Below are 19127 nucleotides of genomic sequence, written 5' to 3'. Positions count from 1 at the left end.
TGAAAACCACAGCCACTGCCTCCAGCCATGTTCCACATACCCCACTGTCATGACTTCTCCAGAGTTCTTGTCAGTAACAAAATTGTTGGCCACAGTCATGAGCAATGACTGGATGATCTGAATGGGATGGAAAGAAAGGATATGAGTATTGGTAACGTCTCCACCTACTCAAGTGCTTTGACGATGAAGGGACGATAGACTATCACAGTGGAAAAACAGCCCTCCACCTTTGGTTTGGGAGGTGGAAGGATCAAGACTGAGGAACACAGAAAAGTACTCTACTTTGGGTTTCAGCTGTCTTCTTGGCTATTCTGAGATTAAATCTGGCTCTCCTTTAATATAAGTTTTCAACACTGGTTAAAAATTTGCTTTGACCCAGGTTTATCCAACACTGTTTTAATCAAAGAAAGGAACTACCAGCTTTGAAAAATAATCACTATATAAATTCACTGATATTCTTGCCTTCTCTAGGATAAAATTTGGCTACTCAACAAAACAAGAATTCTCAACTGCTGGTTCAAAACAAACTATATTTTCTATAGTAAAATGTTTTTATTTCTATAAATAAACTTCTCTATATAAGTGTCCTTAAGAGCTAGTGTCTCTTCTACTCAGTTTAAGAAGGCGGGGAGGACAGTAATCTCTGTGGGATTACTCAGTGGCACTGCTAGGTACTCACTAGATCCTGACAGAAGTAAAGTTTAAGAGTTCTCACCTCTGGGGGTACTAAGTGATGAGACGCTTGTGCAGCAAACAGAAGGATCTTCGTTACTTCTAACAATGTAAGAGATGAGAAAGGCCACGGTCAGTCAGTTTACAGCCCTGTCTCAGGACCACAGCAAACATGGTGGGCACACACACCGGCCTTACTGCTCCTGATTACTCCGCCTGGAACACCCAACTCGCAGACGTCTGCATGGCTCACTGCCTTGCTTCCTGCTCAACTGCTGCCTCACCAAAATGTCTCTCCTGACCACATAATCCAAACAGAACCCACCCTGGCACTTTCTGTTCTCCTTACCTGCTTCCTTTTTTCTCAAAATACTTATCTTCACGGGGACATTTTATATACAACACTCTGTGGATCTCCCTCTAGAATGTAAGCTCTATGAAGGTAAGAGCAATACTTTATGTTCACTGATGTCTAATACAGTGCTCAGACTAGGAATCACTAAATAAATGAAAAAATATAAACATACATATATACACACACTCTCCCTTTAAAGAAGCAGTATATATAAATAATCTGCCTGCAATGCAGGGGACCCAGGTTTGATTTCCGGGTCAGGAAGATCCCCTGAAGAAGGAAATGGCAATCAACTCCAGTATTCTTGCCTGGAGAATCCCATGGACAGACGGCTACAGTCCATGGGGTCGCAAGAGTCGGATACGACTTAGCAACTAAACCATCCATATATAAAGAACGAGGCCTTTGGCAAATGAATGGAGGGATCTTGGTCTTTTTTCTTTCTATACCTCATAGGACTGAAGTGAGGATGAAACGAGATGACTATATGTGAATCGTTTAGCACAGCATTTGGCACATGCTGAATGTTTAATAAATGTTCACTTCTTTCCTACTTTGGTACAAGTTCAAAGGCAAAAACAACCATTACTTTCTTCTTGCTTTTATGTTGTTTTTCTTTTTCCCCAAACTTTAAACTTTTTATTTTGTATTGAGGTATAGTCTATTAACAATGATGATGTTTTTAATTAAGAATACAAATAAGGAGAAAAAAAAAGAATACAAATAAGAGCAATAAAAGCAGTAAGACAAACCCTGGTATCTATCACCAAGTTACAGTAAATAGTCAAAAGTCTTTTTAAGAATTTTCCATATGAGTATAGCATTAAAAAAGACTTGCTTTGAGAAACCAAATATTGTGTTGTTTTTCCTCCCCCAATAACTGTAATTCCAGAACAAAAATGGTTATTCTAACCCCAAGGCCACCAAAGGAACACAGCAAGTGGAAGTCTTACCTCTTTGGTGAGGCTGTAGAAACCTCTGCACAAAGGGGTAGAAGTTGAAGAGAAAAAGCTGTGGAGAAAAGAATGCACGGACTTAATATATAAACTCTGCTGGGCTGCAGAGTTTCACTGCTCCATGATGTAATTATATCACCAAGCTTAACTAACTGGGAGTCATTTTTTTTACTTTCATTTCTTTTCCCCCCTCAACAAGTATGAGTGATCCAGGATGATTCAATGCACTGTATTAACCAAGAAAAGGCAGGCTATGTTCCCATCCTCATATGTCAAGGCAGAAAGTGTACACAGAATAAACCAAGGGAGGAAAGGCAGTCAAAATGCAATATTCTACTTTTAAATTGATGTGGCTACAGAAGCAATTTTTTAGTCTTCAAAGGTAATAGTAATTCAAACCTGAATAGCACCTAGTGTAATCTGATCACCAAAAAACCTACAGTCTAGTTTTGTTATTGGATATCAGTCGAACCACACCGGAGAAATTACTCTGAGCTTCACCTAGATGTGGGCTCCAAAATCACTGCAGATGGTGACTGCAGCCATGAAATTAAAAGGTGCTTGCTCCTTGGAAGGAAAGTTATGACCAACCTAGACAGCATATTGAAAAGGAGAGACATTACTTTGCCAACAAAGGTCCATCTAGCCAAGGCTGTGGTTTTTCCAGTAGTCATGTATGGATCTGTATGACTACACACAGTAGTCATGTATGGATTTGGACTCTCATCTGAAGCTGCACATTGAAGAATTGATGCTTTTGAACTGTGGTGTTGGAGAAGACTCTTGAGAGTCCCTTGGACTGCAAGGAGATCCAACCAGTCCATCCTAAAGGAGATCAGTCCTGGGTGTTCATTGGAAGGACTGATGTTGAAGCTGAAACTCAAATACTTATTTGAAAAGATCCTGATGCTGGCAAAGATTGAGGGTGGGAGGAGAAGAGTATGACAGAGGATGAGATGGTTGGATGGCATCACTGACTCAATGGACATGAGTTTGAGTAAACTCCAGGAGTTGGTGATGGACAGGGAGGCCTGACGTGCTGCAGTCCACGGGGTCGCAAAGAGGTGGACACAACCGAGCGACTGAGTTGAACTGAACTACCTAGATGAAAGTGATGAGGATCCCGTTATTAAAGCAACTGTAATCTTTAACTTCAAGAAGAAAAACTTTGGAGATGGCCTAGTCTTTTTCAAAGCTCATCATGTGAGAATAAATTTTTTTCTATTTTAGTCACAGAGCAAAAGTAGGACCAGGAGGACCAGAAAACTAAATGGCAAGACTTGTGTTTGATATAGAGATGGATATTTAATTGCAGTCAGTTGTGAAGCTCCAGTTTTCATTTCCATCAAATCAGACTTCAGTTACAAATCACTTTTGCTTTTCTACTGAGCTCAAATTCAGGTTGACTTGGAATTACTGCACAAATGTGACAAGAATTGACTGGATGATCCTGCTTCAGAACTGCAGCCCATGGAGAAAAAGCAATTTTTTCTTAAAATGTTAAAGTTTTCTTTTAGAAATGGAGTAAGTATATTCACTCATGTCTACTTTCATTTTTATCTTGGTATTTGTCTATACTGCATGATATTCAATAAAGAAGCCTGTTTTACTTTTTGTTTTTTGAGGAAAGCAACATATTCAATGACAATCACATCAGAACTAGTCACAAGAGCAAAATGACAGGAACAACCTCAATGGTCATTTCTTCATCGCCTGAATTTTTGGGAATTCCTCCTTCTTCTATAAAGGCAGATAGTCTGAGTATGTTTGAGGTTTCCATATGTATACACAATATACATACATTATACCACCGAAGAGTTCTTGCAATCTAATTTAATATTAAATGAATAATCAGAGAATTCAGCTTTGTTAGTGAGTAAGCCGGAAGTCAGGAAAGCTATAAAGGGGTAAATGGTGAAACATAGTAACAGTTGATAAAAATATATGGGTTATGTTGGCTCAGAAAAAAGTATAAGTGAAACAGAGGTAAATGAAGTAAAAAAAAAAAAAGAACAAAACTGTCTATAAACTGAATACATGTACAATTCAACATACATACTTACTGGTAAGAAAAAGTGACAAAAACAGCTGTTTTCCAGTGAAAGATTTTATCCTTTTGTAAACTATATGGGTTGAAATGGTATGCGAGGATCTACCTTAGTGTCCTTTTACCAAGAATAATTCTACTTATAATATTCATCAAGAGAAACACAATGCAAAGCAAACCTCGTGAATTCCCACCAATCTGGAGATGAGGTTCATGAGCATCATCTTCACTTCAAACCTCTCCTTGGAGCTCTCCAGCTGCTTCAGTAGCTTTTCTGCAAAATCTGGAAAGAAGAAAATAATCAGAGACGTATACTGTGGGCCCACGGTCTGCACAATGTTATCCAACAAGTGTAGAGAAAAGCGGTGGTTTGATCATTGACTCTAGGGTGACTGTGCCTGAAATCACTCTGCAGAACCAGGATGGTGAAAACAGTGACAGGACAGGTGAAAAGACTTATACACAAGCAAATATACATACGATGGTGCCCAAAGTTAAGCCCTAAGGATTCCCAAGATTTTCAGCACCAACATCGAGTGACTGTCTGACAAACACTCTAAGACCTTGCTTCTTAAAGTGTGCTCTGCAGAACACCCGCAGCTGTCCACCGTGTAGCTTATTACAAATCCTGAAACTCAGGACCTACCCCCAGACCTACTGAAAATCAGAATTTGTACTTTAATAGGATCCCACAGTGATCTGTGTATGCCTTAAAGTTTGAGGAACACTGACCAAGAGGAAGGGTCAGTAACCTGGAGTACAGAAAGCATTTAAAAGCCCCATTGCCAGGGGAGGGATAGATTCGGGGTCTGGGCTTGACATGTACACACTGCTATGTTTAAAATAGATAACCAACAGGGATTAAAACACACAAACAAAACAACAACCCCATTGTCCAGTCATACCTCATATCAACTAATCAGTCTCTGGGAATAACAGGACCTAAGTACCAGTATAGTTTCATAAAATTCCCCAACTGATTCCATGTGCAATCTAGTTTGAGAACTACTGTTCTAGAACAGAGTTTCCCAAATTTTAGGTTTCCACCCACTGGTTTTTTAAAAAAACAAAACAAAACAAAAAAATGGGAATAAGAAGAGATTGTTAATTTTTCATTTGGTCAAGTACAATGTCCTACTATTAACTACATTATGAAAGACATGAATTGTGAAGAGAGCTGTTCCCCCACATTTTTCTTATTTTGCTGTGGGCTGGGAATCACTGCTTTAGAACGTAATTCTCTAGGCCAGGACCAACAGGCAACAATTTAGCATTTATTGTCTGTTAAGTGCCAGGGATTTTATATTCTCTGATAACCTGGAAGTTAGGAAGCTAAATAGGCAGATAAAGCCAACAAGGAACTTGGGAGGTCATAACTGTAGTACCTTGGGGATCATGAATCAAGTGAATAGCTGAAAAGTTAAACACCTCTGGTTTTTTCTTCTTTTTATGTTTCTGAAAGAAAGGGAAAGGGAAATATTTACATTCTGAATTATAGTGAAGAGGCCCTAGGCTATTACCAAGTCTGTCACACTATTTAAAAAGAAAAAAAAAAAAAAAAAACCTTTGTTCCAAAAAACTTTCTTTCAACTGGAAGAACTAAAGGTGGTTTACATCTTCTAAGAGTCAGCTTGGGAATGTTCCAGTTATTAGCACCTGTGAGACTTATAGGGATTTGGAAATATAAACATTAAAAAACAAACTAGGGCCAAATTAATGACTTCAAATAATCACTACAAAATATAAGATTTACTTCGTTTGCATTCTCTTCTGAGAAGACATGATCAAAACAAATAAAAATGAATTTAATCAAATTAATTTATTCAAGTCACAGATTTTGCTAGAGCTGAAAACAATTATTCATCTAAAAAAAATCAGGGCTTAAAAATTCATCACACATTTCTAAGTCTTTAACAAAAATGCTACTTTATTTCAAATGCCTAAAAGCTTCTCCTAAAGACCACATATTCTGCGTTTTAATGAATCCCATCTCCTTTCCTAGGTGTGAGTCTCACCGTGAGGACTTTCATAGCCTTTTCCAACTTCTTCTTGTTTTTAGAGCTTTTCTTCCCAGTGGCATACTGCACAAGCAGGTCTCTTGCTGTTGGTCCTTCATCCTGAAGAAAAAACTACTTTGTAAAACCATAAACAAGGAAAATCTGCATAAAAGCAGAGAATAACCCTTTCAGTCACTTCTTTGTATTTGTACTCTTTGCATGACGCTATTAAAAATAAACACAACTTTAAAAATTCAATGAAATATTTGTCCATGTGCAGAAACAGGCACATACAAAGATTTCCACTACAGCACTAACTTGTTTTTCTGCTTTAGCTTTTATTGAAGTATAATATATAGACAAAAGGCAACTAAGTTTTTATTTGAAGGAAAAAAAACAAACCTGGAAACAAGTGTTTATCAATAGGGAAATGCTTAATCTACACTACATTCATTTCATATTCTGAAACATCATGTGGAGGTTAAAGTACTGAGATAGATCTATATGTACAAGTAGAAGACTATCCAAATGCACTGATACATCTCTCTTTATATATATATGTCATCACAAAGAAAACACAGTGCAAAATAAAATATATTGTTTATATATATTTTAAAAACAGACTACACACATAAGACAATATATATATAGGTCCACATATAAATGCATGAGAAACGAAATGGTTATCTATGAAAAGGGAGGTGGGAAAGAAAGAAGAAAGGATTGAGAAAACTTTTATTTTATTATATCTATAATATCTGAAATTTTTACAGTAGGAATGTATTGTTCATATGTTATTTAATAAAATAATAACAAAACAAATTACAAGATGTTATTTCATATTCCACTATTATTACCAAAATGCAAAAATGAGAAGGGACATTTTTTCAGAATTTGTTTTTCATCTTAATAAAAGTATTTTTAACAAAGAAAATTTCATGACATCACAAATCCTGATTCTTCCTTTTAAAGATGTTATACCACCCAGGGCTTCCCAGGTGGTGCTAATGGTAAAGAACCTGCTTGCCAATGCAGGAGATATAAGAGATGCGAGTTTGATCCCTGGGTCGCGAAGATCCCTTGGAGGAAGGCATGGCAACCCACTCCAGTGTTCTTGCCTGGAGAATTCCATGGACAGAGGAGCCTGGCAGGCTATAGTCTTCAGGGTCACAGAGTCGGACATGACTCAAGAGACTTAGAACACACACACACATATAACCTTTCTCCACTCTATAAACCTCCATGATGTTTAACCTCAAAAATATATTGGCAGTAATTTTTATTCTAGGTTTAAACAGTGCGATATAGGTATAGCTTTAGAAAGAACAAGATAACTAAGTTTTATTAGTTATTTAACCAATCTTACTGAATGGGACAAAATCTAAATAGAACAAAATCTCCGCATGGCAGAACTCAATAAAGGATAAAGGTAGCATAGAAGTTTCTAACTTTAACAATCTACTCTGAGAACAATAATAAAATCTGATAAACTGTAAAGTTCAAAAACATCCGTGGTTAAACTAACCTCAGACTCTGAGTCACTGGCTTGTTTCTCCTCTTCATCTTTCCCAAGGAAGAATGTCAAAGCAGCAACTAATATCTAAAGAGCAGTTCAGACAAAGTCAATTACTCATCCCAGCTTATAACAAAGAATAAATACTTCTGTCTATATTTTATATATGCATATGAACCAGGATCTGAAGCAAAAAAAAAAAAAAAGAGTGGTAGGATTTGGGCTCATCTTTCTTAGCCAGGCTCTACATAGTTGTTATCCTTCAAGCAGCAAGTCAAGAACTTCTACATCCCCCATAAGAAAAGTGATATTATAGCCCTTCTAACAGAAAGTCAAACATGCCCTTAAATTTCTTTCAGCTTTGTCCAAACCCAATAAAAGAACAGTCAAGAATTACAGGGGAAAACATAAAATAAATGCTAAGGCTATCGTTTAATAGAGAGCATTTTAAAAACTCTTATTTTGTTTGCCTGGAACAGAGCACAGATAAAGCAGGGAAGCAGCCTGAGCACAGGACGGACAGTGTGTTTGCACACCAGTGCTTCCTTGCACACCCACTCCTCTCCTTCACCTTTCGGCTAGAGAGGGGACTGACTACCTACTATGGTGCCTTCACACAGCCCTGCAGGAGCTCACCTTGGTGACCTTAGAGAAACAGGCCGTTGTGATCACATTGACAGTTTTGGCATCGTTCCTGGGGGAAGACAGTTGAGTGTTTTAAAGTAAATTTTCATTCTGTTGTACTTGACAGCATAGACAATGGCACAAAATAAATAATAAATACTTCTGACATGTTAAAATTTATAGTTTAACTATTTCAAAAAGTTATGGGTTGCTAAACAGCCAACTACAGGTGAACATTTCTAGCCCAGTTCAATTCTAGCTCAGTCTTCTGTCAGAAAGCTATGCAGACGTTAAAAAGTGGTTTTTTTGGAAGGATTTTAAATGACATATAAACCCTACTCAAGATAAACTGGGGGGGAAGAAATTTAAAAAAACTACAATACAGCAAAATTCCAACCATACTTCAACATTCACATTAAAGAAAAGACAAGAGGAAATATCATATTAACTGTGATTGTCTCTTTGTGACCCTATGGACCTTAGCCCGCCAAGCTCCTCTGTCCATGGGATTTCCCAAGCAAGAATACAGGAATGGGTTGCCATTTCCTTCTCCAGAGGATCTTCCCAACCCAAGGATTGAACCTGCGTCTCTTTGTCTCTGGCATTGGCAGGCGGGTTCTTTACTACTAGTGCCACATGGAAAGCATACAGGTAGTAGGACTACCAATAAATTAAAAAAAAAAAAAGCCAACTTTCCAGCTTTTCCGCTGCAACAAATATCACTTTTATACTTTTTAAAAAATTAGTGAATAAGAAAAGCAAAAGACATGAGTTGGGGGCACTGTACCAACAAGCTGAAGTTTATTTAAGTAAAGAGAATAAATTGATTTGAAAATCTTCACAGAGGCAGAGTAGGAATAGCCTACACTTCAGAGTTTTGACAGATCAGGGTTTGAATTTCAACTCTACCTTTTATTAGCTACTACACTTAAGCTCGTGAATCTACAGGTCTCATTACCTGTAAGATGGGAATAATCCCAGATAAGCTACATTACACTGTTCTGCAGGTTGAACAGGGTAAGGCATAGTGCAGGTGCTCAAGAAATGGTAGCCAGTGTTATCATTAGTCATTTGGATTGCCTCTGTATGTTTACTTCCAACTTAATCTATATCAGTGATATATTAAAGAGCTCAAAATCAAGAAATGTATTTGTGTATATGTTCTGTGGTAACTACAGATGTATACAAGCCTATTTGTCAAGAGATAAGTACATATATATTACCAGATGTTTCTTCTGTAGAGTTCAATCATGACATCCAAAGATATTTTGGCTGCAGTTGCATTGCTATCTCTTAACATGGTATACATGAAATTCTGCAATACCTGAAGGAAAAGTGGAGAAAGAAGGCTTAATATATTGCACAATACTGCAGTACAATGCTGCAAACATGGAAAACAAAAGGGTACTTACTATATTCACTTTATTGTTCTTATGTTTTGCATTTATATTCTTGATATCAGTCACAATATGAGTGTATAAAGTCTGTGGAAAAGGAACAAAAACATGTACATTAACTGACATTCCTAATCTCCCTTTATTTGGAGAGAAATAAAAATGTACAAGAGGATTTAGCTTACCTGTTTTTCATTCTATCACAAAAGAGACCAAAAACAAAACAAAAAAAGCAGCTAAAGGAAAGTTACCCTCAAAAGGTTAAATATAGAGTTATATGACCAGCAAATCCACTCCTGGTTAAATTCCCAAGAGATATGAACATCTATTTCCAATGTTCACACAAATATTCATAGCAGCATTATTCCTAACAGCCAGAAAGTGAAAACAACATAAATGTTCATTAACTGATGAGTGAATAAACAGAAAGTGGTATAACCAAAGAATGAAACATTATTTGGCAACAAAAAGGAATGAGGTGATGACACAAGCTACAATATGGAGGTACTTCGAAATATTATGCTAAGTGAAAGAAGCCAGTCACAAAAAATCACACATTATATGATTCCATTTATAAGAAACATGAAGAGTAGGCAAATCTATAGAGACCAAAAGTACATTGGTGGTTGCCTAGGGCTGGGATAGTTTGGAGGATAGATGGGAGGATGGGAGTAACTGCTAATGGGAATGAGGTTTCTTTTAAGGAGGTTATCAGTGTTCTAAAATTGACTGTGGTGATGGTTGCAAAACTCTGTGAATGTACTAAACACCAATGAATTGTACACTTTCAATGGATGAACTGTATGTGAATTATATTATCTCAATAAAATCGCTATTTTTTCTTTAAACGGGAAAGTTACTCCCCTAAACGCATGCAGATATCACTGGTACCCAAAATATGGACCAATTTTATTCCACAAGTTAGATCAAGAAGTATAATTGCTAAAATCAAATGAATACAGTCTCTTAACACTTTGGAAAAAAAATTTAAGTTAATGAATGTAAACTTTAGTTTCTCTTTCTGAAAATTCTTTCACAAACCTTCAGCTCCTGGTCTTACTTATATGTAACGTCACAGGGAAATATAAATAACAAAAAAGGTCAGTTTTAGCTGGTCAGTACTGTGTAGTGAAAAAGGGACAGGGTTCTGGAGCCAGGCTGCCTGGCTTTATGCTCCTGCAGGAGCTATGTGACCCTGGGCACGTTACTCTCTCTCTCTGTGCCTCAAGTTTTTCATCCATGAAATAATAACAATAATAAGCCTTATCTCATAGCACTTTGTGAGTAAAAAAATATGTAAAATGCTCTGAAAATGGTAACCCAGCAAAAAGTAAACAATGACCATTAGCTATTACTACTATATTGCCCTGTACACAATGCTCAATTTTTTCCTATTAAAATTATTTCTTAGCTGTTTCCAATGATACAAAGCCTCAAGAATTCAAGAGACTCCAAACTCTGTAAGTTTTATGTCACTGCAAGGAAAAATGACATATGGGGGTAGGGAGTGGTTTTGTTCTTTACCTTTCGCAGAAGCTTATCATGGCAACGTAGAAGTTCAAAGAAGAGTTCCAGCAAACTTGAGGGATTGATGAGATTCTTATTTCTCAGCAAGATCAAAGCTTTGCAAAATGTCTCAGGAAGGAAAAAAAACCATACTATAAGACAATGATAAAGATGACAAAATGGAGGCGGAACATCCCCAAATTGCTTAGTATCTTCTACTAATTAGGTGTTATTCCAGGCATTGAAACAGAACAGAAAGTCTCTGCCCTTGTGGAGCTTACACTGGGGGTGGAGCAGAAGAGGGGACAGACAAGCAAGTAAGCATATAAACAGGTGAATCTCAGGAAGGAATTTAAAACAGGGTGGTATAATTACTACATAGTGACTGAGGGAGGGCTCCTTTACACAGGAGGTCAAGGAAGTATCAACATAAAATACTAGTGATCAGTGAATCCACAGACATAAGAAAGGTGGGTAACAATAACATAACACACTAAACTGGAATAATCAACCTGAATTTGTGACTTTACAAGGCATTTTTTTAAGTACTGTTAGCAGTAAGAGCAGCCCAATGGCAGTTGCAGCACTCTCACCACCAACTTCCATGAGTTCCCTAACCCCCCGAATTTTGGCTTCTAATACAATTCTCCATTAGATGGAATTAGCGATCCTTGGCGAACAGTTGATTTCAAGTCTTGGGGCAGACAAAATAGTAAGAAAGAATTTGAAACTATTTCTGCCAGAATGCAAGGATGCTTTTGAACACATCATGGGCATTGTTAAAAGGACTGGCCAGGTTGTGACAATTTGAACTTAAATAATAGGTACCTATGATGTCAAAGATAGAGAAATATAAATTTTATTAAATATGTAGATGTTATTTAAAAATAATATAACAAATAATTTTAAAACCATGATTTTATTAAGTAAGTAAATGTTAATATATGTGAGTATTTTGTTTGTTCCACTAAAAAACACAGTTGTTTATACCTATTTAAGCAGGAAAGAGTGAACAAAAATTTGGGAATGATAAAAGTCCTGGAAAAATAGCAAATAGGCTAGGAAGAAAAAGTCCAGGAGTTGAAAAGGATTGGTGGTTATCACTACAGCTAATTAAAAACAGGATTCACCATTGTGTTCTAATGATTCCTCTAAAGAGGAATGCTAATTATATTGATTCAATCCCTTGTTTCCTAGCAATCTTCTAATTATTTTAAAAAACCTACTAATCATCATAAAACACTACAAAGAAATAATACATGTATTTATTTAATAATGCCTGCAGACCAATTTGGTTGGATACTGTTAGCACACAAAACAAAGAAAACCTAATTACTTGGAAAGACAGTAAGTCTCTACACTCAAAATCTGTATGGCCCACAAGGGCTTGAAAAATCCATGACATGAGTAAAAGTCTTCCATAATGGTTCAAGTCTGAAGCCTTTCAGGCTGTGCTGAGATGGTATTCTTTTTCTTTGGGGCCTAACCAAATTAAGATAATCCTAGAGAAGTATAAAAATAGAATTACAGAAAGCTTGGGAAAATGAAAGAATAAGAAACAAAGTTGAATCTACAGACTTAGCATTTTTATAAGCTTTGGTAAAGGATATTAGAATGTTTTGTGACCATAATTTTTGTGTATGTTCTACCAGCTATAAAGATGTTTGAAAAGTTGATGCATGAGATTTAAACAATGCCTCTGACTGGGTTCCCTAGCAACAGAGCACAATTCATTACAGAGGTTTGTCCAGTGTGTGCTCTTTTCTAGAAGGGAAGGAAAGAAAGCAGGAGAAGGCAGAGAAAAGCTGGGCAAGGATCTATCCGTGGCTGGAGACAAGCTTTGTTTGATCACAGAGAAGCCCTGGAGTTGGATCCGCCCTGTGGGAAGGGTTGGCTTTTGAACCTCTGGGTTAGTCAGACATCACCTGTGGGCTGGAAGGGCCACCCCTCAGGGGCTAGGGCTCCTATTTAGCTGAAGACAGTGCTCTAGAGGGGAGAAGGCAATGGCAACTCACTCCAGTACTTTTGCCTGGAAAATCCCATGGACGGAGGAGCCTGGTGGGCTGCAGTCCATGGGGTCGCTAAGAGTCAGACGTGACTCAGCGTCTTCACTTTCACTTTCATGCATTGGAGAAGGCAATGGCAACCCACTCCAGTGTTCTTGCCTGGAGAATCCCAGGGACAGGGGAGCCTGGTGGGCTGCCGTCTATGGGGTCACAGAGAGTCGGACACGAGGGAAGTGACTTCGCAGCAGCAGCAGTGCTCTAGAGAAAGGGCCGCTGGAAGCCTTTACACCTGACATTCTCCGCAGGTGGGAGCACTGGCCAGGTAAAAGGGACCCAATGTCAGTCACCTAGGTAACAGTGTTTACAAATGCACAAACTGGCTACTTAATGGATAAATGTCTCAATTCAGCTTTATAAAAACTCTAAGTTGTAATTAGGGTTCTTCATGCATATGAGGTTTGAATGACTAAGAGGAATCACCTACTCAAAATGGGGAAAAGAACATCCTGGCAGGGTTAGCAGGCTGGCAGAACAGAGAGATCAGAGGGGAGTGTAGCAGAAAAGGAGATGAGGTCAGAAACACAGGCAGGAAGCAGATCATGTAAGGATTTACAGGCTAAGTAAGTTTGAGTTGTTTCCTGTGTAAATGAGAAGCACAGAAGAATTTTAATGAATGGGTGATACACTGATCAATGGTTTAGAAAGATGTCTAGATGGCAGACGGTTCTCATTCAAATATCCATACATATTATACACACATGTGACCATAGCACAGTTTATCAACCCCAGTACTGGCCCTACCATTCGGAGATCTGGATCCAAGACAGTGTGGTTGTAGGAGAGAAGATCTTTCAGCTCTTGAGGAAAGTTACTTAAATGTTCCGGATAACAGTGACTAATCTGTAACAAAGCAAAGGCTCTTCTGAAGTTTTCCTTTCTCTCCTATAATTCATATGCACAGATTAAGGATGTTCTGCAAAAGGAGAGTAAAAGGCTATGTTTCATAGAAGTAGATGCTCCAAGTCATCTCTTTCTCTTCTACACACTAATCTCTCTTGACTCCTTTCATATTTCTTCTAGTCTTAGTAAATTATATGACATGATTCAGAATCTGCTTTTATGATGAATTTGAAGAAAACAAATGGTTTGAAAGTTTTTTTTGCTCTGGTTGGTTCTGTGAAAAGTTCTAGTGAAATCCTCTAGCAACATAGGAGAAAAATAAAATTTGCAAAAGGGAAAGTAAAAAAAAAATTTTTTTAAATTAGGCTTCCACTTACAAATGGAATGAGATTGGGCACAAGTGGGAAAATATTCTGCAAGCTGTGTGTAACAACTAGTCTGTGACTTACCCCCCACCTCCGAAAAAAAATCTTACCTGCGCCATAAACATCACCAGCTCTGCCAGTTCTTTGCTGGGTTTATTTGGTTGTAATTTGAAAATCTCCACATTGGATTTGTAGTGATTATACTGCTGTAGAAACTGTAAAAAAATAAAATTTAAACTGGTCACCTTCTATTACAAGACTTTCTCAGTACAGAATAAAAAAGTTACTTAGAAATCTTTGATAGTGGCATTGAGAAAAAGACGTAGTAAAGGTATATAAAAACACTGTTTTCCTTTATCAATATTCTTCAAAACGAGTTTTGAAAAATCTGTGCACATCTAATCTAAAGACCCTTTCCCTTAGCATTAGAAATCTAGGTACAAAGATATGAAGAACAGTGAAACAAGAGTCAAAGACTCAGATCTGGCTCTATATTGCCACTTACTATCTAAATGATCCTCTATTGTATTATCTATGATATGGAGCCCCAATACCTGCAAAAATATATGAATCAGAAAATGGGCAATAAAATGTAAAATTACACCTCAAGTACACAAAGCTCTCCAGCCAAAATTTCCTTCTTCCTTTAAATAATAATTATTTTACCCTGGAGTTCTAGATAAGATGTGTTAACAGGCAAAAGCAATTGATACAAAAGAAATAATACTGATAATAGCTCCCCTTTATTTGGTACTTACTATGTGCCAAACTCATCGTGTACATTACTTCATTTAATTATGTTTAATTCTAATAATAAAACAATAATCTAATGCTGGAACTCCCAAGCTATTCTATGCCCTACACCCACTCTCCATGCCTAGGTCATGGCTTCAAACTATGTGTGTTTCTGTGAGATAGAGAGAAAGGGAGAGAATGGAGAAGAGGGGGAAGGGGAGGGGAGGGGAGAGAGAGGGACACTTAGAAACAGAATGAATATTTCTTTATATTACCATCCCTGACTGGTTCAGTGAACTCCAAATTCACGTATCCCATTGCCTGCTGAGCTGTCTAACAGACATCTTAAACTTGGCTTGGTCAAAAAACATGACCCCTGATTTCCCTCCAAAACTGCTAGGCCTCCAGTTTTCTCCAAGAGTAGGAATCAAAGAGGGAGACCTGCAGTCCCTACGTGCTTCAGTTAAGACCCTACTTCTCTAGATTCCACAATGCCACTGACAAGTGAAGAGAGCGCCCCATTACTCAGAGTGCTCCCGGCAAGATCCTTATCCCACTTCTTCCCCTGGATGACTAGAAAATAATTTAATTAAAAAGGTATTTTTATCTGTATAGCTCACTACCATAGTCCCAGTACCTAGTACACAATAGGTACTAAATAGTATTTGTCACATACCCAGATGCAGAAATAAAAACACCTGAATCATTCTTCCTTCCTTTTTCCTTCTCCCCCAGGTCCACTCCACCTAGAAGTTCTACTAGCTCCATGTCTCCATTTCCTTGAGAGCTAACCTCAATCTGTTCACTTCTCTCCACTTCTGTTGATAATTCCAACAGAGGTTGGTAGTACCACCAACCCTCACCTAGGCCATTCTGATAGCTGTTACATTAGTTACCCTATTTGCAATCTTGCTGCTCTACAATCTATAACCTCCAGAGTAAATTTTTAAAAATATAAATCAGATCATGTCACACCTCTGCTTAAAACTCTTCAATGGCTCCCTAACACACCAAGAGTAAAATCTTAACTCTACCATGATTTCAAGGGCCCCACATGACCCAATCTCTGTCTGCCTGCATTTCCCATGTCATCTTACACTACCCTTTTCTGTGCTCACTACATGTTAGCCACACCAGCCGCCTCTCCACCTCTTCTCCACTGAAAGCCTCTACACTTCCTATTCTCCCTATCTAGAATGCTCTTGACCTGTCTCAATATCATAGCAGAAAAGCCTTCCCTGTTTATGGGAGCCAAATCAACAGCCTCCAGTCCTAATATACTCATATCCAATTTTACTTTCCTCATAACTCTTATCACTCTATGTCTTCCATCACTGGAATCTTACTATCATTAGAATGTAAATCCAAGAGAAGAAGTCTCCCTTATCTTATTTATCCCTGCATCCTGAGTGCTTGGTGGTAGTGACTGAGTTGGTAAGTCATGTCTGACTTTTTGCAACCCCATGGCCTGCAGTGTGCCAGGCTCCTGGAAATTACAATTTTCCAGGCAAGAACACTGGAGTGGCTTGCCATTTCCTTTTCCAGGGGATATTCCCAACCCAGGGATCAAACCTGTGTCTCTTGTGTCTTCTGCTTGGCAGGTGGATTCTTTACCACTGAGCTACCTGGGAAGCCCAGTACCCTGACTGCTTAGAATTATAAATACTAACACACAGGAGATACAATATGTGTGAATTTGTATAGGAATTTCTTAAGTGAATGGATGAGTAATCCTCTGAGGTAGGTATTATCTCCTTGCACATTCAAATACACATAGGCTCAGGTGGTTAAATCTCTGGTTATACAATTGGTCAATAATAGGCCCAGAGTACAGAGTTAGTGCTGAAACCAGTGCTTTTAAATACAGCACTGTATAGACTCTCAACTCTGCTTTGTCTAATGGTTTATGCTGGGCTGTGCTTAGTTGCTCAGTCATGTCCAATTCTTTGCAACCCCATGGACTGTAGCCCACCAGGCTCTTCTGTACATGGGGATTCTCCAGGCAAGAATACTGGAGTGGGTTGCCACGCCCTCTTCCAGGGGATCTTCTGAACACAGGGATCGAACCCAGGTCTACCGCATTACAGGGGGATTCTTTACGGTCTGAACCACCAGGGAAGTCCAAGAATACTGGAGTGGGTAACCTATCACTTCTCTAGGGAAACTTCCCCACCCAGAAATCAAACCAGGGTCTCTTGCATTACAGGTGGATTCTTTACCAGCTGAGCTACTGTGGAAGCCCCTAAGGTTTACACTGCTTTACACATCTCAAATCCTCACCTACATTACTTAACTTCTTGTACTTGTTCCTAACTCTTTTATTTCCACTCCCGTGAATCTTTCAAAAGGCTGTCTCTGCAGGTGATCTAAACCACTGAGACCGCTACACGTGCTGCAGTCCATGGCATCACAAAGTTGGACGCGACTTAACCACTGAACAACAACAACAGCAATAGGTCACATAAATACTTCTATGTGAAAATCTGGAGGAGGAGGGGAAATGAGAAGGGCAATCAAAAGATGAATAATTATGTTAGCCATTTGCACAAATAATTGCAGCAGATACCTGTTTAATGCCTGTCAGATAAATGGGTGTCTGAAGAAAGCATTGGCAAATTAATATCAAAATCATCACTTTCATTCTGTCACTTCTCAGCTCAAACACACGTAATGTTCACAATTTGTATGAGGTCAGTATACAAAGCTCCTCACAGTCTGGATCTTATCTCTAATTTTCAACTTTGTCTTTTCCCGACTTAAATTCTGACATCCAGGCCATGCCAGCTTCTGATGAGACTGAATCTGGTTTTAAATATATATTGAAGTGAAGTCGCTCAGTCGTGTCCGACTCTTTGCGACCCCATGGACTGTAGCCTACAAGGCTCCTCAGTCCATGGAATTTTCCAGGCAAGAGTACTGGAGTGGATTGCCATTTCCTTTTCCAGGGGATCTTCCCAACCCCGGGATCGAACCCGGGTCTCCGGCACTGCAGGCAGACGCTTTACCGTCTGAGCCACCAGGGAAGAGTATATATATTAAATATACATACCAAGCTAGAAAAGACTCTGATGCTGGGAAAGACTGAAGGCAGGAGGAGAAGGTGACGATAGGATGAGATGGTTGGATGGCATCACCGACTCAACGGACATGAGTTTGAGCAAGCTCCGGGAGATGGTGAAGGACAGGGAAGCCTGGCATGTTGGAGTACATGGTTTCGCAAAGAGTGGACACGACTGAACTACTGAACACCATCATCAACCAAGCTCCTGTGTCTGTCCCGTATACTTGAGAATCCGCCCTCCTTCCCAACACAGTCCCTGGCACAGAACGCCAGCTCCCGGAAACAGACTTAGATCTAAAGTATTCTAACAAAAGTTTCATCAAGTGTTAATGACTAATTCAATTTAGGAGTTTCAGAAAACAAGAGGCTTGAGAAAATTTCCTGGAAGTCGGGGGTTAGGGGGCGGACCATTTGTCTCTCCACCTCAATAAGGTCCGGAGAGAAAGCAAAATGAGGTCTCTTAAAAGGTGTTTCTGTGGCAGCGGGGTCTACCAAGCAAGCAGAAAATCCAAGCAGGCAGCAGCTTTCAAGAGGTGGGAAAAGAACCCTGAGGCATGTGTCTCCTTTAACCTTTTTTCCTCCTCGCGGGGAACCCCTGAACTTAAGAGACGAACACGCGGCGAAACAGAACCCCAGCTACATCCTACGCCTCGCTATAGCCAGCGTCTCAACCCGGGTTTCCAGCGTCACCGCGCCGCATTCCCACCTCCTCCACGTAGGCCGGCGGGTCCCGCTTGATCAAATTCTGTAACTGCGGGAGGTTGCTGGGCAGCTTGTTATTGTTTCTGCTAGACATGTTGGCTGCTGACTGGCTCCGCGACGAGCAATTTTAATAAAACCCACAACGCTGGCAACTTCCAACCGTCTCAGCCGCCGTTCGGAGTCGTGCTTCCGTGTGTAACCGGAAACAGCACATGGGTAGCTCGGCGGGCGGCGCCATCTTGGTTCTTAAAGCTAGCTTAACTACGGGAGCCTCAAAGTGTCAAACTTACTCTC

The 19127-nt window shown here is 39.0% G+C and overlaps 1 protein-coding gene across 2 annotated transcripts in view; it reads right to left on the bottom strand.

The window, feature by feature from the left end:
* Window positions 1–19053, bottom strand: part of SDAD1 (SDA1 domain containing 1) — a 28772-nt gene extending 9719 nt beyond the window's left edge. The window contains exons 1-14 of one of the 2 annotated variants that reach the window (XM_043906435.1): window positions 18838–19053; window positions 14446–14550; window positions 13872–13970; window positions 11083–11193; window positions 9577–9648; window positions 9388–9488; window positions 8177–8234; window positions 7553–7627; window positions 6046–6147; window positions 5416–5485; window positions 4210–4313; window positions 1981–2038; window positions 716–774; window positions 41–117 (exon numbers count right to left, since the gene is read on the bottom strand). In XM_043906435.1, coding sequence (XP_043762370.1) covers window positions 41–117; window positions 716–774; window positions 1981–2038; window positions 4210–4313; window positions 5416–5485; window positions 6046–6147; window positions 7553–7627; window positions 8177–8234; window positions 9388–9488; window positions 9577–9648; window positions 11083–11193; window positions 13872–13970; window positions 14446–14550; window positions 18838–18927 — 1181 coding nt within the window. In that variant the 5' untranslated portion in view covers window positions 18928–19053. Of the gene's footprint in view, window positions 1–40; window positions 118–715; window positions 775–1980; window positions 2039–4209; window positions 4314–5415; window positions 5486–6045; window positions 6148–7552; window positions 7628–8176; window positions 8235–9387; window positions 9489–9576; window positions 9649–11082; window positions 11194–13871; window positions 14044–14445; window positions 14551–18837 lie in introns of those variants that run through there. The other variant, XM_043906436.1, reaches the window with a different exon arrangement.
* Between the last annotated feature and the right edge of the window lie 74 nt (window positions 19054–19127).

This window comes from Cervus elaphus, chromosome 6 (assembly GCF_910594005.1).
Source record: "Cervus elaphus chromosome 6, mCerEla1.1, whole genome shotgun sequence".
NCBI classification, from domain to species: domain Eukaryota; kingdom Metazoa; phylum Chordata; class Mammalia; order Artiodactyla; family Cervidae; genus Cervus; species Cervus elaphus.
The sequence above is the reverse complement of the archived record's forward strand: the minus strand, read 5'-3'. Positions and strand labels throughout refer to the sequence as shown.